Source organism: Lynx canadensis, chromosome F1 (genome assembly GCF_007474595.2).
Source record: "Lynx canadensis isolate LIC74 chromosome F1, mLynCan4.pri.v2, whole genome shotgun sequence".
NCBI classification, from domain to species: domain Eukaryota; kingdom Metazoa; phylum Chordata; class Mammalia; order Carnivora; family Felidae; genus Lynx; species Lynx canadensis.
The window spans coordinates 16,118,098-16,144,454 of record NC_044319.2 but is presented as its reverse complement, the minus strand read 5'-3'; the positions used below and the strand labels follow the sequence as shown (position 1 = coordinate 16,144,454).

The 26,357-nt window shown below is 37.2% G+C and overlaps 1 protein-coding gene across 7 annotated transcripts in view; it reads right to left on the bottom strand.

Moving 5' to 3' along the window:
• The window catches only part of RABGAP1L (RAB GTPase activating protein 1 like), a 774,838-nt gene that overhangs the window by 661,852 nt on the left and 86,629 nt on the right, over positions 1-26,357 (bottom strand). For 6 of the 7 annotated variants that reach the window (XM_030303098.1, XM_030303093.1, XM_030303096.1 and 3 more), the window contains 2 exons: positions 22,185-22,342; positions 19,195-19,305 (listed from right to left, as the gene is read on the bottom strand). In XM_030303098.1, coding sequence (XP_030158958.1) covers positions 19,195-19,305; positions 22,185-22,342 — 269 coding nt within the window. Of the gene's footprint in view, positions 1-19,194; positions 19,306-21,373; positions 21,399-22,184; positions 22,343-26,357 lie in introns of those variants that run through there. The other variant, XM_030303099.1, reaches the window with a different exon arrangement.

Below are 26,357 nucleotides of genomic sequence, written 5' to 3'. Positions count from 1 at the left end.
GTTCTTGTTGCAGTCTTCATCCAAAGTAGAAGTAAATGCTTCATTTCAACCATAAGCACCTTTCTATTCCTACTGAACTTAAAGATGATGGAGTCCATCAGAGTCCGTCAGACTTTTTCAGAACGGCTCATACCACAGCTTCACACAGGGCTTAGGTCTCGTCCTGTTCTCGTTCTGCTGTCACCATTTCCAAATCTTCTAAGATTGCATGACATTTCACTTTCCACATTACCACTTTCCATTTCTTTCCTGCACTTTGATCTTTGTTGGCCAACTCTTTCAATTATCCATTTTTGTGAAATGTTCGGGAGGTTTCCCACTGAGTGGTAAGGAGCAACACAACAACACACTCTGTGGTCTGAGAGTTAACTAAGCAACAGATACGCTGTGACCACTATCAACAGAATGTGAATGAAGTGATGTGCCTGGTCACTGATCCTGTACTTATGTAGTGACAGTGCACTGAAGAGTTAACAGCAAAGTTTTCACTTTCTACAATTACTCAAAATTAATATACCATGGTGACAAAAATTTGAACCACGTGGCTATAGGACTGGTGTTATTTAACTAAACCAAAGTAACATAAATTTGTGCATTATCATAACTGTAAAATAATGCCTCCTTGTCTATACACATAAGTTCTAAAAAATCTAGCCACAGCTTTGTCTTCTTATGTAGCAGTCTACTCTGATTCTGCAGGCTACTCTGATTTCCACTTATCACTCAAAACAGTCTCAGTAGGGGCGCCTGGGTGGCGCAGTCGGTTAAGCGTCCGACTTCAGCCAGGTCACGATCTCGCGGTCCGTGAGTTCGAGCCCCGCGTCAGGCTCTGGGCTGATGGCTCGGAGCCTGGAGCCTGTTTCCGATTCTGTGTCTCCCTCTCTCTCTGCCCCTCCCCCGTTCATGCCCTGTCTCTCTCTGTCCCAAAAATAAATAAACGTTGAAAAAAAATTAAAAAAAAAAAAAACAGTCTCAGCGATCATGATTGTGGTACTAGTGATAATACCACCAACAGTAACAACAAAAAGCATTTATTAAGCATTTATTCTGAGTCAGGGACTATTCCGAATACTTCAGGTATTACCCAATTTTTTCCTCTCCAAATTCTTAAGAGGTATTATTCACAACTTACACATTAGAAACTGAAGCACAGACAAGTTAAATAACTTGGCCAAGGTCATTGTAGAGCCAGGATCCAAATCCAGATCAAAGACTCCACAGTTGTGATCTTAAGAACTTTACTAGCTTCAATGCCATCAGTCACAGGAAGAAGTCTCTCCATTAAGTTTTATACTTGTAAGCAAAACAGGTTTAAAACACTGGCTGTTCTTTTCTTTCCAATCTTCAGGTAGGAAATTTTTACTTTCTCCCTAAGATTACCTGGAACACTAGGACTAATTACTAGGAAAAAAATAATTTAAAATAGATGCTTAGGATTGCTTTAGATTTGCTATCAGTACACAGAATTTAATCTACAAAGAGGCTATTAAAGAAGAGGTAATATTTTTAGGTCTTTTTCTTCTCTTTTTTAAATTATCAACCAGTAAACTTCAAGAACATACAACAACCTCCAAACATACCATCCAGGGGCAGTAACTCCCACATTATAATGGACTGAAATTTGAAATGCAGAACCATTTTCAAATATAAATACTTATACAACACCTTTCAAATATAAAAAGAGAACTTAGCTATAGTCAGAAAATATAAAATTAAAAAATTATTAAAACAAACCAATAAATTTCAAAATCTAACACTTGGCCTGATCACTGCTAAAAACATTTAGTAAATCAATTATTTTGCTTTACTATTCAGTAGGAATAATACAAGAAATCTGGATAATGATACATTATTTAGGCTTTTGCATATACCAGATATAGGAATAAAAATAAAAGCAAAACTGCAAGTATTTTTATAATTGAATGTACCTGAATATACCTGTAAACACAATTCAAAAACCTCACAAAGCATGGCAAAAAATAAAATTATTCCCCCTAGCTACTACTGGTTAACAAGGGCTTGTTTTCTCCTACACAAAGGTAAATCAAATGTAGGTAGAGACAAAGATCAGCAAAAAATTATAAAATCAATTATATGAGAAAATGTAAAACATACACAACTTCAGCAAATTTTACTGAATAAGAATAATAAGTGATTCCAGGGACACACCTGGGTGTCTCAGTTGGTTAAGTGGTTAAGCATCTGAATTTGGCTCAGGTCATGGTCTCACAGTTCATGAGTTCAAGCCCTAAACTGGGTTCTCTTCTGTCAGCACAGAGCCCACCTCAAGTCCTCTCTCTCTCTCTCTCTCTCTCTCTCTCTCTCTCTCTCTCTCTCACACACACACACATTTAAATATGTATATATATAAACATTTAAATATATATAATATAAAATGCATAATATATATAAGCATAAAATATATTTTATATATATAATATATATATTATATATATAAAGAATAATAGTGATTCCATCTGGACTCCCTTTTTTTTTCCCAGCTATTAATTTCACTTCCTTTTTTTCTTCTACTCTTTATTTCATCTACACTTTCTTCCATGTCTATTGATACATTTTTGTTTTATCTCTTCCATCTGAAGTTTTATCTTTCTTTATATAGTTGGCAGTAGAACTGATATGATTTACTGAGGAATTAGGTGTACAGGAAGAAAGATCTGACTCCAAGTTTTTCACCCTGAGTCAATGGAAGGATCAAGTTACAAATTGGTAAGACAGGGGAGACTATGGGAGGAACAGGTTTGGAACAGGGTTGGGAATCAAGAGTTTGAGTTTTGAACAAATAACCTTAAAATGCTAAATGAAGAGGTGAAAAGGAGTGAGCAGAAGATATCCTAACATTACTGGCTTTGCCTTCCTCTGAACGTTCCTAGAAAAGTCGCAAATTATGAAAACAACAAGAATTTCTCTGAGGCAACATTAGAGGAAGAAAATGTGGTTCTCACATTGGTTCCAGTTAATGAGGAGCCTGATGAAGAACATCAAATGGAACTAAGTGTTTTTTCAACTTCATAAGTCAGCCTGAAGACACTTGAGACAAAGTTCATCATCCTCAAATGAATGAACAATTCAAGATTTTCCCCAAAAATGGTTGTTGTAATACACCAATCCTTCCCTTGCCAACCAATTTGCCTTCAGTTGATAAAGTGGCTTGGGACAATCTGCAAAACTGGTGCCAACAATTTGAGTACCGATGGCCGGAAAATACAGGTTTATGTGAGGCTCCAGAAACATGCTTACTCTGAAAGAAACCAGAATATTCCTAAACATCACCAAAGGCCAAACTGAAGTCATGTCTGAGGAAATGCAAGATGGTGGCCAAGAGATGAAGGATTTGGAAAAGTTGTAAGAAAAGTGAGAAAGAGGAAGAAATTAATACAGTTGAAGTGATAACTTCAGCACAGGAAGGCATGTTGGCAGCACAGTCAAGAACCACTGCAAAGAGCCAAACGATCTAAGGCTGTGAATTCATAATCCATTCCTGCTTCTGTTGAGATCTTTGTGCTGCAAGCCTCTGGTGTCTAGTGGTGTGTGGTCCATGGCAGAACTCTCTTGTCAGACACAGAATGTTGGCTTTGCCTGCAGCTCCATGAAGGTCAGGCCCGGGCCTGATGCTCCCAAAAGGATGACCTCCCTCTTCCCATTACCCACCTGCACTTTCCCATCCCTAGGCCCAAAAGATAACATGTTACGCACTGAATGTGCTAAGAGAAATAAGAAAATGATGAAACAATTCATTGCAGTGGGGAGGGAGAAGTGACCTGCTTTGAACACACCAACACCATTCCCTTCAGATGGCCATAGCTTAATATAGAGTAAGTGGTGGAGAGCCCACAGATACGCAGACTTCCACCCCAGTGATTGCTGTGCTGTGTCCTAGCCATTCTCAGTGTTGCTGATGCCTTGAGTACAGATATAAATGTCCGGACTCTGTACTTCAGGTTTGCCAAGAAGTGACTGCTACTGCTACTTTAAATATTTAGTTACACAGAATATAATTTAGTTTTGTTTTAATTACTAGATTTCTTTTTTAAGTAGTTTTAGGTTTCAGAAAAATTGGGCGGAAAGTACAGGGTTCTGAAATACTGCCCCAACCCCTTCCTCTACTATCAACATCCTGCACCAGTGTGGTACATTTGTTGAACCTACATTGGCTTATCCTGATCACCCAAAGCCCATAGTTCATGACAGGGTTCACTTTTCGTGTCGTACAGTCTCTGGGCTTTGACAAGTATATAATGACCGCCTATATCCACCATGATAGTTTCAAAACAGTTTCACTGCTCTTAAATTTTCATGTTGCATCTACTCAATATTCCCTTCCTTCCAAATCCTGACTACTGATCTTTTTACTGTCTCCATAGGTTTGCCTTTTCTAGAATGTCATACGTTTGGCGTCACAGTAGCCTTTTCAGATGGACTTCTTTCATAGCAATATGCATTGAAGGTCCCTTCTTTTCACAGCTTGATAGGCCACCTGTTTTTAGTGCTGAATATTCCACTGCCTCCATGTACTTTGTTTATTCATTCACATACTAAAAGTCATCTTGGGTGCTTCCAACTTTTGGCAATTACGAATAAAGCTGCTATAAACAAACAAACGAATGCCAAATGAAGATCCTAAAGTTGTGGACCTATATTTATATAAATTTGGAATTCAGAAGAGACCTCAGGTTTGAGATTAAAAATTTAGAAGTCATTCATTTATAGATTATATTTGAAGTCATATATTTAAAGCAATTGGATGAGGTAACTAAGAAGCAAGTGCGGTAGAGGAAAGACAGCTAAAATAATGTCATCAAGAAGGAGACATAGAATACAATCTATACAAGAAGAAAGCTTGCCATAAGAGCATGCACATTTCATCCAAAGTAATAAGAGAAAAGGCAGACTATATGGTACAGATGAGATAAATTGGCAGACACGGTGATAGGAATATCTAAAGTTCTATTATTGTTTCTATTATCTTAAACAAGAAGAGATAATTGGCTGAGAGTAAACATGTAGAAGACATGATGCACTTTTAAACAGAAGATGTGAAATAGCCTAGGAGAGACATGAAATAGGTTGTCTAGTAAAATGAAATAGGGATGCTAACAACACAAAAGTATACCTGAGGTTGTGGTCATGAATTTGAAGTAAAGCCAATCAGCATGGTTATATGTTTATTTTCCCAGCTGCATTCAGTTATAACAAGTGTTGGTGCAAAGGAGAAAGCTAGAATTAACCAGAGATGGGAATATGCCAGAGGAATAGAAAGACGGAAAAGAGAGCAAGGGAGTTGTGGGAGTATATAAAGGAATAATTTATAAAGGTAGATAATGGAATCTAAGTTGGGATGGAGACAAGTAAAAAAGTAAAATCATGAAGTGAGTGGGTGAGGGACAGTAAAACATGATAGGACCATAGATTATTAGTCTCAGTGAGATCAAATAATTAATGGAATTGAGAAAATGAGAATGAATTAGACAGATAAGAAGTACTGATCAGACAGTAGGATACTTGATACTAAGATTATGAAGGGAGTACAGTCAATGGTAATGACAAATTCCAGACTATGACCCTTGAAGCAGGTGGCTGAAGTAGGGAGGAAGAAAGGTCTTTGGAGAGAATGAGATCAAAAAAACTAAGAAGCTAGGTTATTAGAAAAACCATCTATATAGATAGTGAAACTGCTATAACTTAGGAAAAGCCTAATGATTGGAGAATGACAGTGAGCCAGGAGCTAAAATCTTCAAAGAATGATGGGAATCCCAAGGATGTGTAGATAACTGCAACAATAGAGGCTAGCAGATGGGAAAGTCTGAGAGCATCAAATTTGAAGCTGTGAGTTTCTAAGGAGGGAAGAGGAAAACAGTCTGGAAGAAGCAAGGACATTCAAAGGATACTCACACATCTCCAGGCCAAGGTACAAAGGCAGGGGAGGAGAGAAAACAGTCATCACTTGAGAAGCAGTAGACTCAGGGCAAGCCCAGTTTATATAAAGTGAAGGCAACATTCAGAATCAGGTTGAAGATTAAAGAAACTGTGCTTATGATGGACTATGAGTTCCAGAGTGTAAAATGGAATGTCCCAAAAGCTGGGTAAACATGGACAACAGGAGTCAGAAGACAGGATATACAGAGTCATGTGGGGATCAGGATTTGAGTATTGATGGAAAACCCAAGAGTCTTGGATGTCTTACAAGGCCTGAAACAGCCAAAACAGAAACAAAATTCAGTGAGGCTAAAGGTTGAGGGTAGGAAGAAGAACAGTGGCAAGAGCATGCAGAGCTCTGGAATACCCTGCTTTACTCCAGTTTGGGACAACCAGGGTGCACGAGTCAAGGAAGGGGCAGTACTACCAGAGGAACATGGAATTCTGGGCATCCCTTTCCTATTATTGATGGGGGATAGGAATGAGAACAGACTATATGAGTGTGGAGGAGTTTTTACTTGAAGTGCATCGAGGAAAGGTAACTACTGCTGGGTATCCAAAGACACTCTCAGTTAACGAATTTGTGAAATTGTAAACCCAAAAACATATATACTATGCATTAGCTCATAACCTCATCTCACAAATGCTACTGCTCCCTAAAAGACAAGGTCTGAAAAAGCTGTCCTATATCTTCAATAAAGAGACTTTCAATTAGGCAAAAGCTTATTTTCTACAATCAATAAAAGCTACACATACATACATCCCCAAGAAAGGAAATAATAATCTTAGATGTGGTCCCTGCATGAAAACCTACTTATAGCAAAATGCTCTTGTGTTGGAGTCCCCAAGACCACTCTAGGTTCGAAGATTTGCTAGGAGGACTCACAGGACTCAGCACATAGTTGCATTTATGGCTATGATTTATTAGAATGAACAGATACAAAGCAAAATCAGCACAGGGAAAAGGCACAAGGGGTAAAGTTCAGAGTCCTCGTCCTGTGGAGTCACAGAGGATGCATTTAATTCCTCCAGCAATGAGATGAGACGTATGAAAAGTTGTTTACCAGGGCAAGTGAGAGACTCAGTATCCAAGGTTTTTACTGAGGGCTGGTCATACAAGCATCCTCTGCCTAGGACATAACAAAATTCCAGATTCCAGAAGGAGAGCAAGTGTTCAGCATAAATCACGCTGTACAGTTTAGGCACAGTTCTGGGAATGGTGGGAACCTCTCCGAAATCCAAGTTTCCAGATGCCATTCCAGAACCAACCCTACAGGGCGTGCCTGGGTGGCTCAATTGGTTGAGAGTCCAACTTCAGCTCAGGTCATGATCTTGCAGTTCACGAGTTTGAGTCTCACACTGGGCTCTGCACTGAGAGCTCAGAGCCTGGAACCTGCTTCAGATTCTGTGTCTCCCACCCCTTCTCCCAGCTCACGTTCTTTTTTCTCTTTCTCTCCCTCCCTCTCTCTCTCTCTTTCTCTCTCTCTCTCTCTCTCTCAAAAATAAACAAACACTAAAAAAAAGAAGAAGAACAAACCCTACAAACAGACCTTTAGGAATAGCAGTTTCGGCCCTACTTTGTTAACTCTCTTCTATACAGCCCTATCTTGATATTTACATTTTAAGAGAACTTTAATATAAAGTTTACACACAATGCCATCTGTGTGTAAAATAATATAGATTCCTCAGGAGTTCAATTCCATTTAAAAGACTTGAGCACCTCGGTGTCTCAGTTGAGCATCCAACTCTTGATTTTGGCTCAGGTCATGATCCCAGGGTCATGGGATCAAGCCCCTACATCAGGCTCCGTGCTGAGAGTGGAGCCTGCTTAAGATTCTTTCCCTCTGGGGCGCCTGGGTGGCTCAGTCAGTTGAGCGTCCGACTTCAGCTCAGGTCACGATCTCGCGGTTCGTGAGTTCGAGCCCCGCGTCAGGCTCTGGGTTGATGGCTCAGAGCCTGGAGCCTGCTTCCGATTCTGTGTCTCCCTCTCTCTCTGCCCCTCCCCCATTCATGCTCTGTCTCTCTCTGTCTCAAAAATAAACATTTTTAAAAAATTAAAAAAAAAAAAAGATTCTCTCCCTCTGCTCCTCTCCCCTGCTCGCTCGCCCTCCCTCTCTCTCTCTCTCCCTCTCCCTCTCCCTCTCTCTCTCTCTCTGACTAGGGGTTCCTGAGTGGCTCAGTCAGTTAAGTGCCTGACTCTTGATTTCAGCTCGGGTCATGATCTCACAGTTGGTGAGATCAGGCCCTACATTGGGCTCTGCACCAACAGCATGGAGCCTGCTTGGGAGTCTCTCTCTCCCTCTTTCTCTGTGCCCCCCCCCCTTATTGAACTCTCTCTCAAAATAAATAAACTTTAAAAAAATAAATAAAAACCTTGAATCAAGCTATATAAAGTTTTGATCAGTTATGAAAAAAATAACAATCTTCTACAGTATAGTGGAATAATGAAATAACTTGCCAAAATATATAATAAACTTTAAAGAAAACATGTAACAATTAGAAAAAGAACATGAGGTGGGGCGCCTGGGTGGCTCAATTGGTTAAGTGTCTGACTCTTGATTTTGGCTCAGGTCATGATCTCATAGTTGTAAGGCAGAGCCTCACATAATCAAGCCCTGCACTGGGCAGGCAGCCTGCCAGCCTGCTTAAGATTCCCTCTCTTGCTCTCCCTATGCCCCTACCCTGCCTGCTGTGCACATACACACAGGAAGGAAGGAAGGAAGGAAGGAAGGAAGGAAGGAAGGAAGGAAGGAAGGAAGGAAGGAAGGGGAAAGACAGAGAAAGAGAGAAGAAAGAAAGAAAGAAAGAAAGAAAGAAAGAAAGAAAGAAAGAAAGAAAGAAAGAAAAGGAAAGAAAGAAAGAAAAAGAAAGAAAGAAAAAGAAAGAAAATGTGAGAATAAAAAAGGTGAGTAAACTTATTAAAACAGTTAGAAAAGACCAAATCAATAAAGCACAAATACAAAATTTCACATGTAACTTATTTAACTTTTGTTAATTGCCTAATGTTCTCCTATACAAAAATAACATTTTATGTAGTTCTTCCTCCCTCTTCAAATGAACCAAAGATCTTAAAAAAAAAAAAAACTGAACTGCCATTATAAAGGACAAAATATTAGTACTTAAATAATGCTTACTAGTAATGTAAAATAATTATATCTAGAGATACTTAACACCTCTCCTTGCCCCTCCCCACCAAAAAACATCATACAGAGGAGTCAAACTGAATAAGGCTTTAGGAAGAATACCAAGACACCCTGCAAAATAACATGCTTCCTCCCCCACACACTAAGAAATTTAACCCAAAGGATAATTTACTTTATAGGACTTCTTTTGTATGAAAAAAACTGTGCATTAAACACTCGGGGTGGAAATGGACATAGGGTAGAAATCATTAGTTTTTAAGTCTTGTCATTATTACTATTATGACACCAAAAAAAAAAAAATATCTAAAATAACCACTTTCTTCCCAGTCCCCAGAAATGTATTTGAAACTTTATGGGACTGGTTGATTTTATTAGGTACTAATTAAATTAGTCAATTGAAATCCAATTAGGAAAGAAAATACAGTAATTTGAACAGGGAAAGTTTACTATAAGGAATTATTAACTATAATAGGAGAGTAACTATAAAGAGAATTCTAAAGAATACCCTAAGGCTGAGGGAGAGAACACCAAGAAAGAGCAAACCTGGAAGGAGGATCCTCTCCCTAAAGCTGGTATTCTAACAGCTTACTACAAAAGGTAGGACTGTAGCACAGTAGATGGCAAAGTTTGCTAGACTTCCCAGGCAAAGCTGGACCACAAGCAAGCAGGACACAGCCCACTGGGTGCAGGTAGGCAAGTAAAAATAAAGGAAATCAGAACTCCTGGAGCCAGCTCACTGGCAGAATGGTGTAGGGCCCGAAGTCCACAGTGTCTGTGTCTGGAGGTCCACAGGAAGATCTTGCTGAACCAGGACTAGGACTATGAGCTCGAGGAGGGAGTGCATGCACTGGCTGCACAGCTGGAGCACAGCACCACGGGACATCCCAGAACCTACAGCTAGAGCAAGAAACAACCACCACATCGCACCAGAACCATAAGAGAAGACCCTTCTTTTGCAATGTCTCTCTAGCACCCTCTACTGGCTCAATTTAATATTGTGCTTGCGCAAAGAAGAAATACATAAGTAGATAAGGTAAGAGGGTAGATCTGGAACCAAGAGGCAATAAATTGGTAACTGGCATAGGATATAGTTAAAATACTCACTTCTCCTGATTACTTAATACTCATGTTAGCACCAAAAAATTCTTATATCAATACATTTTTTAAAAAAGCATTTTCTAATGTAAGCTGAGAATGTAACTTGGTTTAACCACTATGGAAAAATATGGATGCTCCTCAAAAAATTACAAATAGATCTACCATATGATCTAGCAATCCTATTTCTGAGTATATACCCAATGGAAATGAAAATAGGATATAAAAAAATGAAAATAGGATATAAAAGAGATACATGCACTCCCAAGTTTACTGCAACATTATTCACAATAGCCAAAATATGGAAAAAACCTAAAAGCTCATCAGTGGATGAATGGATAAAGAAGATGTGGTATATATAGGTACAATGGAATATTATTCTTCCATGAGAAAAAAAGAAATCCTGCCATTTTCAACAACAGGGAACTTGAGCAAACTGTGTTAACTAACATAAGTCAGACAGAGAAATACTGCAGGATATCACTTACATGTGGAATCTAAAAGAACCACACTCACGAAAACAGGGAGTTAAAAGGTGGTTACCAGGGCTGGGAAGTGGGGGAATAGGAGAGATGTTGTTTAAGGACACAAACTTGCAACTAGCAGTAAATAAGTCCTAGAGATCTAATGTACAATACATGAGTATAGACAATAATATTGTATTATAATCAAACTTGCTAAGAGACTAGATCTTATGAAAAAGAAATAACAATTACGTGAGGTGACAGAGGTGCTATTACTACAAAGGCAATAATATTACAATATAAATACATCAAACCAACATATTATACACGCTAAATTTACATAACGTCAAATATATTTCAATTTTAAAAAAAACACACATTTGAGCAACCTGGAACTCTCCTCAGCAGGACCTGGGAGCCCCTCTGTCCATAATTACCTTGAATGCTCACCTTAAGTTAAAGAAAACTAATTAAAAATCTCTCACCACTAGAAAAATAATTAAGAAATTATTATGTTATAAAAGAACAGTATGATTTACAAAAGGATTCAAAAAATGCTCCCTCCGATAGAGATCTATAGACTCTATAAAATTTACTTTACCAATGTAAATTTTCTAATTTGTATACTGCACTATAATTATGTATGATGTTACCATTGGGGGAAACTGGAGGAAGTGTATATGGAGCCTCTCTGTACTATAACTGTAACTTCCTGTGAGTCTGTAATTATCTCTAATTTTAAAATTCATTTAAAGATGAATTCCAAGACATCTAGAACAGTTCAACTTATAAAAACATGCTATGGAATATGTTTTCACGCTAATATTTTAAAAAAAAAACTCTTAAAATACAATGCTGAAAAAGTAATAGCATTATATACATACTTCTATAGTGACACTTCCCTCTACTGCATGCCAGCAATGGAAGATACTGAAAATTCTGTCCTAATTACAAGTTCCAGTCCAAAGACTGCGAGACAGAAGCTTCCAATGTTCTACTGGCAATGCCAATAGTTCTTTACCAATTGTCCCTTGAAATAAATCAGAGAACACTGAAAGATTTTTTGTATAAATATACCTTATTCTCCTAAGGAAAAAGAAAGTTATCTTTCGACTGCCTTAAAAGAAAACCAAAAGAGAACAAATGTTCATAGAACATCTTTTTAAAATATTATGCAGACTTTGGGTCACCCCACTAATTTTCTCTCATTTCAGGATGGAGGAGAATGATGTCCTCCAAGAAAAATTATTACAACATCTAAAGGTCTTAGGGTGTCTGACTGGCTCAGTCAGTGGAGTGTACAACTCTTATCTCAGGGTTATAAGTTCAAGCCCCACACTGGGAGTAGAGATTACTTAAAAAATGAAATCTTAAAACCTTTTAATAAAATCTTAAAATATCTTGATTTTGTTGACAGGTTTCATAGGTACACTAATTTCTATAAAAGAATAAGAGATGGAAATCAAACTAACATCTACGCAACCTAAAGTCAGTGACTTGAGCTTCTTTCTAAATAAAATTGTAACTTGCTAGAATGAAGGTAAAAATAAGTTCTAGGTAAACCCAGCAAAAGACCGTCAGAATGATCAAATGTGAAATTAGATCAGCCCAAATGTAATAAACAGTTGGAAGTTCTACCATTCCCCTACATTAGTGATTATCAAATCATATTAGAAAATTGTGCTGAAAGAAGAAAAGAGCCCCAGGTGGTTGGTTTTGTTTTGTCTTGTTTAGTTTTTTTAATACTCCTTAACTTGGAAATCTTTTCCTCAAGAAAATAACACAAGGAAAGGTACCTCTCAATCACTCACGCTATGCCGTATGGTACTTAACACTTCAGTGTCTCATTATATGGTTTTTGCTGCAAGCCAGCAAGCACAAGTTAAGAAGTGAAGAAGGATATACAACCGAAACAAGCACATCTCTGAATTACTCCACAAATGATCAAACTACCTTCTGTTAATGATGTGTTATGTATTTTTTAATGTATGTGTAACGGATGTATTCTCCAATATTAGGATCAAAGTGACTCATGCAAATCCTTTCTTTCTAGCAGTGTGGTCTACGTTACTCAGTACAAACAGAGTTATATGTTCATAACAAACCTAATAATCATCCTTTACTTGCTATATCCATATTTCATTTTGATTCACACAGCAAAGCATCAGGGCAGATCCCTGGGAACAGAGTGATTCGAAAGATATAAACCCTGAAGCCAAAAATCTCTTCCCAACTAACCTTCCACAAGGCCTGAAATTAACATCATTAGAATTCCACTTCTTGTTAGGGAATTTTATGGAGATCCATTTTGTAAGCGTATATTGTATTACTGCCCTGAATTTTATTACAAAATAAGAATACTTGGCAAAAATCAACCAGTCAGAAAATTAACACAACAAAAACTGAAACACTTCCCCCTCACTTCTCGAGTATGACACGTAACCAACCACCTATTCAAAGCATCGAGGTAGGTGCTATGTAATAGTGCTAGTAACAGTGTATCTTAAACACGAGATAAAGCTTTTAAAATCCGTATCAATTCAGTACTTTGCAAGAAATTTTTTTTGCAGTATTTCTACTTGTGGTAATACCAAAAACCACAGAAATTTCAGCTGGTCGGGCATAGAGATGATTGCCATTTCTACTCTGGAAACACCAGAAGAGCACGGCCTGGTCAAATCTGCACACTTTAACATTTACAACTGGGGGCTTGCAATAATTGGGTTTCAGTCTTGCTCTTCTCACACATCTCAGAGGGCAATCATCTTGCTTCCTCCCTTCAGTTGTTATTGTTGGTTTTCTCTTCTACAAATCAATCAGCTTTTCTCCCAGGACACGGTGCCCCTGAGTTTGAAGTCACTGAGTAATCACTTGGACACCCCCACATCTCTATTCTCATTTTCCAATTCTGCTAGAAATACAACAAAGAATACCAGTTCATTTATTTTCTAACTGGTTTAATTTTCAGCTTAGTGTACAATCAAGATTTAGTTGGGTACAGCCTTTAGTCTTTTAGAGTACACACTCAGGAACCAGCTGGCTTTGGTTTAAACCCTGGTTCTACCAGTTTCTGGCCAAGTGACCAAGGTTACTTAACCTCTTGAAACCTGTTTCATCATCTGCAAAAATGTGGTAATAATTATAAAACCTTCCTCACACGTCATTATGATAATTGTACCATGGCCATCTCGTAGTAAGTGCTCAATGATTGTTGTCTGTTATTATTTTCTCTCTCATGTACAGTTCCTAAATAAAGCTCAATATGTAAAATGTAACATGGGTCATGGAAAAAAAGCAAAAGAATATTAGAAATTTTCAAGATATGAAAGCAGTTTTCACATCTTCTCTAAACAAGGTAGGATTCTATCAGGTGCAGTGTCCCTCAATGTAACAATGAGTTTGGTCGATACTGTATAGAATTTTTATATACCTTTTATTCATTTTTTTCAACAAGTTCTTTATTCTGATATCAGACAGACTTAATTCAAATATTAATTGTATTACCTGGGCAGGTTATTGAACCGTTCTGTGCCTCAGTTTCCTCAAATGTACAGTGAAGATAATAGTAGCTACACCTCATCAATGACACCGAGAACCATGCCCAGCACAGCAAGTGCTAAGTAAGGATTAAGTAGCTAACTACAAAGTTCTGTGTTGCTAGCAATGTGCTAGATGTTGGAGATTCTGAAATAAAGGACATAGTATTTGCCTTCAAAGAAGTCAAGAAAGATAATCTCAGTATAATTTGTTTAATATCTACAAAGGAAGAAGGCTTGAACCCTTGAATACACAGATAAATGGACTCTTTCAGAATAAAAATATTAAAAAAAAAAAAAAAGCCCAAATCTTGAAAATTAGCATCTGGTGTAGGTGATGGGTACACTGAGGTTCAATATATTACTCTTTGTACTTTCACATATGTTGGAAATTTCACACAATGAGAAGTTGTTTTTAAAAACAATACATCATTTTCTCTTTCAGAAGATAAGCCAAAATGATGTAATCTGATTTTTTTCACATCAATGTCTTTATATGACAAACTTTGTTTAAGACCATGTTTAAGATTCAGAGGTGTTAATCCTCTTGACAAGACTGCCACCTGGTGGATTACCTTAAATTCCACCATTTACATTTTATAATTTAAACACATGAAATGCTACATATAATCTAATAAAAGGCAAGTTTCTTTTTCCAAAAAATACAAATCCAAGTAGTAACAAAATTTCCAATATCACAGGAAATTCTGTGTGTTATGCTGAACAAAGTATTGTTTGAAGAACCATTAGCCTAAAGCAATCTCAGTCAATTTTAGTTTGGGTATTTATAGAGGTCATCTGACAAAACGTGGTAAAAGAAAAGAAAAGAAAAGAAAAGAGAAGAGAAGAGAAGAGAAGAGAAGAGAAGAGAAGAGAAGAGAAAAAAGAAAAGAAAAGAAAAGAAAAGAAAAGAAAAGAAAAGAAAAGAAGTAAAGAAACTTAACATGGGTTTAGTAATTAATGCCAGATATATGAACCCAGAGTTGTTAGATAATACCATCAAGATTAACTATATTAAAATAAAACCAATATAGTAAGTGGTTATATATGGAATGAGTTGTTTTGTTTTGTTTTTAATTCCTAATTCTATACAAACGGGCACTTGTGGCTTAGGTAAAATTTCTTTTTTTTTTTTTTTAATGTTTATTCATTTTGAGAGAGAGCTCAAGTGGGGGGGGAACACAGAAAGAGGGAGAAAGAATCGCAAACAGGTTCCACACTGCCAGAATGGAGCTTGACATGGGGCTTGATCCCACAAACTGTGAGACCATGACCTGAGCTGAAATCAAGAGTCAGATGCTTAACCGACTGATGCACCCAAGCACCCCAAATATCTAATGAGAGCAATATACACTGATCAAAAAAAGGGCTTATCTCAAACAACTTAAGCAGAACTTGAGATAATGTGCTCTGTAAAAATCCCTTAAAATTACTCAAAAAGCATGATGATGAAGAAATCGATGTTGAAGATTATTCAGTCTGAATGAAATTGTTTTACGAATAGGAGAGTGGGCAAAATGCCCCATTTCTAAGTTATTATTTTGCATAATATATTTAGAAAGCATGTGTAAATGTTTAATTAAGCTAATGAAGAAAACATTATAAGCAGGCATTCAACTATTTTACCTATAATCATCAATGTTTATATACTCAAGTTGACCAAACTTGAGAGTTTCTCATTGGGAAAAGGAAGGACTGCCTAACACAACAAGCAGGGCACAGGCCTCTATAGCAGAGACAGAACATACCATTTCACCATAAAACTCCAAGATTTTTAATAATGATTATTAAGAGTTAAATTACTCAACACCTAATACTTCTTTGTCTGTGTTAGTACAAACTTATTAACTGGAAAGCTGCCTTTTGTTACGCCGGAAAGGTAAAGACATAGGGTGTGAAGGGACTCCCAGTGGCAAATTCTGGACAATGATCACCAAGATAATTAGTGAATTATAAAGCACTGCAGGGGAGGAGGAGAGAAATTCAAGAGTCTATACCAATAATAAACAGATAAATAAGTGGAAGAGAAGGGAGATCTTTGGCTTACATTAGAATGCCTAGGGCTGACTGCTAAACTACCAAGAAGGTGCAGGAGATTGAAAGTTCTAATTTTGCATTCCTCACAGTAAAGATAAGATCAGACAAGAATTTGAATGAATGTTAACTTAAGAAAATGTTTATGAGAAGCAGGATATTTTCATTCATCTCCCTACAGACTGCTTATTTGTTGCAAGGGGGGAGAAAAAGGGGAATTACAGTGGAGAAATCAGATATTTTCACAATCACATTTTCGCAACCAAAATTAACATCACCAGGGAGGGACAGATAGTTATCAGGCACCTCCAAATGCAATCCACTATGAAGGAGACAATATCACCTATGGAGCAAGAAGTAATCTGGATCTAATCACAAGGTAGTATTAGATAAACCCCAAATTAGTAATGTTACATTAAAAAGTGGGAAAATGGATGTATTCTTCAAAAATTCCATGTCATAAGCAACACAGAAAGGCTGTGGAAATATTACCACATTAATGAAAGCCAAAGACATATGGCAACTAAATGCAATATCTGACCCTAGTGTAAATCCTGAGCTGGAGGAAAAAAGGACGCTACTGAGATAAGTGACAAAACTGGAGACAAATGGTAGGTTAAAGACAAAGCATTGTATATGGGGCACCTGGATGGCTCAGTCAGTTAAGCGTCTGACTCTCGGTTTCAGCTCAGGTCATGGTTTCACAGTGAGTTCAAGCCCCACATAGGGCTCCACGATGTCAGTGTGGAGCCTGCTCTGGATTTCTCACTCTCCCTCTCTGTCTGGCCCTCCCCTACTTGTGTTCTCTCCCTCCCCCTCCCCCCTCTCTAAAATATATAAATAAGTATTGTACGAATGCTAAATTTAAAAAAGTATTCTAGGAATGCTAAATTTATAGAAGTTGCTACAAATAATGTGCTTATATAATAGATATCCGTATCCTTATTTTTAGGAAATACTCATTTCCTAAGGAATTATATAGGAATAAAATTGTTCAGAAAAACAATAATGTGGGTCTGTCTGTAGGTAGGTAGGTAGGTAGGTAGGGAAAGATTGAGAGACAGAGAGGAGAGAGATTGAGAAAGTGGGTGCAGAGCAAATGGGGCAAAATGTTACCAAGAGATGATTCTAAGCAGAGTACACAGATGTTCTCTGTACCATTTTTTTTAACTATTCGAGAAGTTTGAAATTGCATACTTCCAAATAAAAAGATTCAAACATTGCTAGAGCTACTGTTAACAACACATTCTCATCATCATTCTTTTAGGACTAAAATATTCAAAGTCAATAATACCTTTAATCTTTAGCTATGTTTCATGAACTTGTATGACTCAAAATTATTTTTTTATTACCACTAAAAAAGGAAAAAAGATGACAACTATAAGAGAGAATTATACAGCAGAACTTTTCCTGTTATCTGGATACCAGCAGTTAAACCCAAAGATGGGAACAAAGCACAGCTAAATTCCTGACATTCTAAAGAAAGCTGCAGATAATTGGGGGCCAGACACCTTCTCCTACGCTTGAGAGGGACAGCGGTGACCATGATCCCATCAGCCAGCACCTCAACTGGCTCCCGCCTTCATCCTAGTCTACAGATGGGGAGGGAGGAGTCAGAGTCTACGGCAATCTTGATGAAGAGGCTTTTCTTTCTCTTATGACTGTCACCAATTGCTCCCACTTCTAGAAACCAAGTGAATAGGCATTTGTTTTTGTTTCTGGCTTTTTATCACCATAAAAAGGGCTGTAATAAACACCCTCAGAAATATGTCCTTCGACAGTGGTACTTTTATTTTTAATGGAATAGATTCCCTAGAATGGAGACTGATGCATGCAACTATAGATTTGGGTTTTGTTTTGTTTACTTTTATAGATGTTGCCAGGTTGTTTCTCAAAAAGGGGATATATACACACTTTACCCCTTCCCCCATATTCCCACCAGCCTGACGTGTTCTTTTTGCCAATGTGGTATCTTACTGCTACCTTAATTACATTTCCCTCTCTATTCATGAATTGGGACATCTTTACATACATATGTTTGTTAGCCATGTGAATAGCTTTCCTGTGATTTGTTGATTCTTGCTTTTTATTGTTTTTTTTTTTTTTTTACAAATTAAGAAATTTATGTATATTACAGACATTAGCCTTCATCTGTCATCTATAGTACAAATACTTTTTCTACAACTATCATTTGTTATTCTTTGTTTATAGGACCTTTTGTCCTACAAGATTTTGTTTTGTTTTTACATGTTCAAATATATACATAAAATATGTAAATGCACACACACACATTTGTGTGTGTATATGTGTGTGTCTGTATGTATATTTATATATTTAAAAGATATGTATCTATTTTTCTTAAGCCCCTGAAAGTCCAATAACTAAATGTACTTTTTAATTATCAGAGATGATTGAGAATTTAAGGTATTTGTCCTACATGTAAATAAGGGACAGCAGGAAAAAGGGATATGACCAAACAGAGCCGAAGTAGTTATTACTGGCACGGGGTGGGGGGTGGGGGGAATCATGTTTATTTCCCCCATCAACTGCGATTTTTTTTTAATTTACCATTTTAACCATCTTTTAAATGTTTATTTATTTTGAGAGAGAGAGAATGAGAAAGGGGAAAGAGCAGAGAGAGAGGTTGACAGAGGATCTGAAGCAGGCTCTCAGCTGACAGCAGAGAGCCCGATGCAGGGCTCAAATCCATAAACCATGAGATCATGACCCGAGCCAAAGTCGGAAGCTTAACCAACTGAGCCACCCAGGCACTCCCATCAACTGAGACTTTCAATAAACCAGTTACATTTAACTTATTGAAGTGGGTAAAGCATTATGACTCTCATTCTCATTTTTACATGGAGAAACTCAAGTATGGTAAAAAGACACAGCAAGTAATAAAGCTGAGAGATTCAACAGTATGTCTCTTGAAACACAACAGCAATGTCAATACAAGTTTTTGGTAGCATTTAGGAGCAAGCTGCTTACCTTTCAATAGCTAATTCTTTGTTAGAAAGTTGCTGCACTGTAATTACCACCTTCTTCTCTATTCCTTGTTTTAACTTGAAATAAAATTTCTCTCTATCCTTAGGCACAGGACTGAAATATGCAAAAAGAACAGAAATTATCAGTACAACACCACAATAAAATAATCTACTGCAAGTTTAGAATTCCAGCACCCTTATTCTTAAGGTGTGCTAAACTCATCTTGCCCAAGTAGCTAACTACCAATGTTATAGTCAGCAAAACAAAGTCACTAATTAATTTCTAAATTGGATTTATAAGAGCCTTATATTTTACTTAACAAAGGTTAAAATCCAAGATTCTTTAAATGACATCATTTCAACTTTAGTTTCTAAATTTAACAAATTTAGGAATATAGCTTATTTAATTATTTTTTAAGACTCACTATTCTGGTTCAGCTGGTTGTGTGGTTGTAAGAGCCTTTAACACACTGAAACCCAAGGCAAACAAAGTGAGAAGAGCTTACTTTAAAACATCTACAATTTGAGATAACTGTAACCTACAAACTCAAGTAAATATAAATAAGAGATGGAAAAAGAGCTATGGATCAGGGGCAACTTAAATTCTAGCCTCAGCCATACTGACTATTCTATAGATATAGATATATAGATATAGACATAGATATCTATATCTATATATATATATTAGTTTCCATACAATACCCAGTGCTCATCCCAAAAGGTGCCCTCCTCAATGCCCATCACACACTTTCCCCTCTCCCCCACCCCCCACCAACCCTCAATTTGTTCTCAGTATTTAAGAGTCTCTTATGGTTTGCCTCCCTCCCTCTCTATAACTTTCTTTTTTTTCCCCTTCTCCTCCCCCATGGTATTCTGTTAAGTTTCTCAGGATCCACATATGAGTGAAAACATATGATGTCTTTCTCTGCCTAACTTATTTCACTTAGCATAATACCCTCCAGTTCCATCCACATTGCTGCAAATGGCCAGATTCCATTCTTTCTCATTGACAAGTAGTATTCCTTGGGGCGCCTGGGTGGCGCAGTCGGTTGGGCGTCCGACTTCAGCCAGGTCACGATCTCGCGGTCCGTGAGTTCGAGCCCCGCGTCGGGCTCTGGGCTGATGGCTCAGAGCCTGGAGCCTGTTTCCCATTCTGTGTCTCCCTCTCTCTCTGCCCCTCCCCCATTCATGCTCTGTCTCTCTCTGTCCCAAAAATAAATAAACGTTGACAAGTAGTATTCCATTGTATATATAAACCACATCTTCTTTATCCATTCATCAGTTGATGGAAATTTAGCCTCTTTCCATAATTTGGCTATTGTTCAAAGTGCTGCTATAAACATTGGGGTACATGTGCCCCTATGCATCAGCACTCCTGTATCCCTTGGGTAAACTCCTAGCAGTAGCACTGCTAGGTCGTAGGGTAGTTCTATTTTTAATTTTTTGAGGAACCTCCACACGGTTTTCCAGAGTGGCTGCACCAGTGTGCATTCCCACCGACAGTGCAAGAGGGCTCCCATTTCTCCATATCCTCTCCAGCATCTATACCAGACTGACTATTCTTAAGAATTCATTAAGACAATCTAAGTGTCTAAAATATAGATTATCTTAAATATCACGATTTCACTCATATGTGGAATTTAAGAAACAAAACAGATGAACATATGGGAAGGGCAAAAAGAGAGAGAGGGAAGCAAACTATAAGAGCCTTAAGGATAGAGAACAGACTGAGGGTTGATGGAGGGAGTTGGGTGAGGGATGGGCTAGATGGGTGATGGGAAGGAAAAATAAGACAAAAACAGAGACAAACCAAAAGAGACTCTCTAACTATAGAGAACAAACTGAGGGTTGCTGGGGGCGGGGGGGGGGGGGGGGGGGAGGGAATGGGCTAAATGGGTGATTGGCATTAAGGAGGGCACTTGTTGGGATGAGCACTGGGTGTTATATGTAAGAGATGAATCACTGAATTCTACTCCTGAAACCAATACTACAGTGTATGTTAACTAACTTGAACTTAAATACACACACACACACACACACACACACACACACACACACACGGTGGGGGGGGGGGGAGACAGATATAGATACATGATCTTATCTGAAAAGAAAAAATACCTTGAGCAATTTATCTAAGACTCAATTTCTATATCTATTAAAAAAAAAAAGACAAAAAACTCTACCTAACAATTCTTATTAGAATTAAAGGCACATAGGGGCGCCTGGGTGGCTTGGTCGGTCAAGCGTCCGACTTCGGCTCAGGTCATGATCTCACGGTCCGTGAGTTCGAGCCCCGCGTCGGGCTCTGTGCTGACAGCTCAGAGCCTGGAGCCTGTTTCAGATTCTGTGTCTCCCTCTCTCTCTGCCCCTCCCCTGTTCATGCTCTGTCTCTCTCTGTCTCAAAAATAAATAAACGTTAAAAAAAAATTTTTTTTAAAGAATTAAAGGCACATAAGTGGCTGTTAAAGAGCATAACTATATCCTATCACCTGTCTATTTGTGAACAGGAGAAAAGCATTCTAAATATACAATAGAAGAAAATGGTTAAATGATGATCAAACCACCCAATATATTATTGGTACTATTAAAAATGATTTTAATTAAGAACATTTTAATGGAAAAATTCTTACATAATAAAGTTAAAAGAAAAAAAACCTGTGTATATACAACTGTATAAAAATACCCCTTAGAAATAAACAAAGGGAATAAATCAAGTATTAAAAGTGATTGTGGTTGACAAAAGTTTAGTTTTTTATTCTTTTTATTATTTTACTACAATTTTCTATAATATCATTATTCATAAATATGGAGAAAATATTTTACATAAAGTATCTGAAAGCATGAGAATAATAAAACATTCATTCACCTGCCAAATATTTCTTTTTATCATTTTAAAGCTTTATACCAACATTGTATAGCCTCTGGAAGCTTTATGTTAGCCAATACTATATTTCAGGCACAATACCAACTTTTATTCTTCCCAAATAACCTCACCTAAAGTTTCCTTTTCCATCATCTTCTTTTACCTCCAAGGAGACACTGAAGGTAAACACGTCACTGTCAGGGGTAGGAATAACTGAGTCTTTAACATCAGACACTTGTCTGGAAGAACGTTTGAATGCTGTACAGAAACTATATAAAATTCTGCTTACCTAAAAGAATAAAAATGGAGATACCATTAGGCAAAAGCTTTAACTGCATTTTGATACCCCTCTCTCCTAATTTTTGAATCTATTCCTTTCCATGGTCACAATTTACTTTAGCAGATATAGTCTAAGCATATACATATACACATATATGCAAATGTTTACATGTATTATATATAATACAAAACATTTTATATAGTTTGCTTATATTTACATAAGCTTGTATTTATATGTTTATATAGTATACGTAATATATAACATTTAATTTACAAATATAGTTTGTTTCTTCAACTTTAGCATTTAAACCTGGTAATAAAGATGTTTAATTAACTGAAGTTCACAAAAGGAGCTCTATTTATTTATAGATGTTTCTAGGCCTCAAAATATACTATATTGCAACAAATGAATCCTAAGGTAATCCTAAGAATGGTGCTGGCATCTAAATATTCCCAAAGAACACACACAAACAAGGTTTTAGTCTAAGTTCTCTAAGTGCAATTTCTCTTCTCACTTCCCTTGGCTTCAGTGGGCTAGACACTGAAGCACAAAATGAAGTAAATACTGGCGTTCCTGGGTGGCTCAGTCAGTTAAACGTCCAACTTTGACTCAGGTCATGATCTCATGGTTCGTGAGTTTGAGCTCTGCATCGGGCTCTGGGCTGACAGCTCAGAGCCTGGTCTGCTTCAGATTCTATGTCTCATTCTCTCTCTGCTCCTTCCCCCCCACTCTTGCCCTCTCTCTCAAAAATAAACATTAAAAAAAATATTTTAAAAATGAAATAAATACTGGTTTTAGCAATAAGTAAACATGGTAACATGATTAAAAGAGTTTCGAGTGTTATCACAGTGATGCTGTGTTATAAATGCATTGCAGGATTCCCAGTTGAAATGATTTCTTTTATTAGCATTAAGCCACCTTGGTGAATACTATAAAAAATATATGTCAATGGCTTATACTCTTTCCCTAAAGTGGAGAAGTCCTCTAAATCCCACACTTTCAGAAGCTATTCTCTTCCTTGGTTCCAAAAGTAGCATCACACCATCTCAAAATTGTAAACTTGAAGCACAAAAGAACTTCCAAATCTCTCAGGCCACCATAGGTTGAACAATGAAACCACGATGAAGAAGAGTTTAACAAAGGTCATAACCTCACACTGAGAGATACAAGAGACTTCTCCAAACATGAACAAATCCTTCCCTTTAGATAAAGGGAATTCAAATTATTCACTGAATTGTGTTAGCTTAAAACTCTTAATATTTTGTTATTTGCTTGAAATGAGAGCACTTCCACCAACAGCATTTCTTAGAAGTATGGGGTCTTTCCTCATTTTTCTATTTTTGTTGTATCCATGTATTCTACCTTTTCTCATACAGTCTATCACACTCAAAAATAAGTGGTTCTCAAACTTCCAATTGCCACACTTAGACCTATGAACCAATAGTTACATCCTAAACTGCCTTTCCATTGCCAAATTAAGTTTCTTAAATTAACTGACTTCCACACTTTTAAAGTTCACATCCAGCAGTAGTATCACGTTTGTACCACAGTACTTAACAAAAATATTTAAATATCTTAGTATGTTATCCCATTATAATTTTACGTAAATGAGTAAAAACAACAAAACAAAGGACTGATATAAATAAGAACTGTAGGCCTCAAATTTTATACAATTAAGATGATGAATTCACACATTCGTTCAATAAATATTTTGGGGGTGCCCTCTGTAGACTTTGTATTATTCTAGGTGCTGGAGAATATGGCAGTGAACATGGTGCTTACAGTCCAGCGCGTGTAAGTTGAATGTGCTTAGGGTGGGTGAGAAGGAATCATTAGGTAAGCCAAAAGCAGAAATATTTAGCCTCAAGTGGATACTTACTTGATTTAGCTCAATAACTTAAGTGTTAAAGAAAACAGAATCAAACAACACCCTAGAAATAAGTCACTGAAGAATATGTCTCAAGGCAAAGTATAAACAGAAACTTTAAACTACTTTTAGTTGAGTACTCCCCACATCCTAACCTCAAATAAAATGTGAAGTCTATTGTTTACTTTTTACACATTCAACTTCAGCATATTTTTAAGAAAGCATTATATGTAAATATAGGGGAATGCCTATAGATAATTATTGATACATCAGTTGAGTCAAATCCCAACCATATTTATTCTTCTTTCTCCTCTCTCATATCTCCTTCTATTTCATGTCTTAATCTTTGGCCGCACCAAAAATGTCAAGGGAACTTGGCAAATTCTCAAGTAGATGGCAAAGCTCAGAATTTCTCTTTAAAAAGGTTATTAAGAGGTGCCTGGGTGGTTCAGTCAGTTAAGCATCTGACTCTTGATCTCTGCTCAGGTCATGATCTCATGGTTCATGAGTCTGAACCCCGCATCAAGCTCCACACTGATATTGCACAGCCTGTAGGGATTCTCTCTCTCTCTCTCTCTCTCTCTCTCTCTCTCTCTGCCATACTCTCTCTCTCAAAATAAATAAATAAACTTAAAAAAAAGGTTATTAAATATATGGGACTGAGCCAACGTACTAGAGAATTATGAGAGGAAAAAATAAGACTACACTTTTCTCTTTTTGGAGAAGGACATAGCAGTACACTGACAGCGATCAAACCACATTACATCTTGTCCGTGTCTTACAAGCTGCTACTTCCAACAACAAGGTTAAAATCATTTGTGAATTCTAGAGTCTGTGAATAAGCTGGAATGGTGATCCAAGGACTGGTGAGGTGCAGTATCTTCAGGAACAATGGTTATCAAGATCTACAGTTATTGAGACAAACTGAGTAACCAATAACATCATGAAAAGAATATTAAAGGGGCACTTGGGTGGCTCAGTTGGTTAAGCATCCAACTTCGGTTCAGGTAATGATCTAATAGTTTGTGGGTTCGAGCCCCATGTCAGGCTCTGAGCTGTCAGCCTGCTTCAGATTCTGTGTCTCCCTCTCTCTCTCTGCCCCTCCCTTGCTCATGCTCTCTCTCAAAAATGAACAAAAGAAGAATACTAACAACATACACCATGGCAAACATTTCTATACATGTCACACTATTTAACATACACACAAATAATCTAGAATAAGTGTATTCTTTGCAGGAGGCAATGGCTTATTGACAAATAATACAGTATAATTTTTTTCCCAGAAGGCTATACCCACAGAAAGTACTAATTAAACACAAAAGGGTCTGCTGTGGTTGCTGATTTCTATGAAGAGGTGGGAGGAGAGCACATGTGGATGTGGAAAGGAGATACGCCAAAATCTCAACTCTGGTGGAATTTTGAGTAACTTCTATTTTCTTCTTCATTTCAGTGTTTTCCAAATTCTCAAATATGTATTACATGTGAATACTCCAAAAAAATTGCTATTAAACAAAAAGGTATTTACTTAAATCACACAGCCACTTTTTCCAAGATAAAGCCTTTTCATTAACATTGGGGAAAGAGAGCAGACTCTGTCAAAAATACCATATGTTAAGAAAATGTTCACCCAAGAAATAGATGTAAGAAAAATCATTCTATAAGACACCCTGAGAGAAATGTGTTAAATTTTTAAAAAGAAATTATTCAAATATATTACTCACTGAAAGGAGCTAAAATAAGAAGCATATCAAACAAGAAACTTTTTAAAAAAGTATAGAAATTTATTAATGGAAAACACTAGTAACAATTTCAGGATTAATTTCCAAATTAAGGCATTTTGCTAAAATGCCATCTCAATAAATACATGTTTAGAAATAATTTCCCATACATGGAATAAGGTTTCCTTAATAGAGTGGCATTTGAGCAACCACGCCCCCACCCTCCCACAACAAAAAACAGTGCAGGGGCACCTGGCTGGCTCAGTCAGGAAAGCATGCAACTCTCGGTCTCAGGGTCATGAGTTCAAGCCCCACACTGGGTGTAGAGATTACTTAAATAAGCAAATATATTTTTTAAATGCATTATGAATGAAGATCCTGGGGTGCCTAGGTGGCTCATCTGGTTGAGCATCCAACTGGTGGTTTCAGCTCAGGTCAT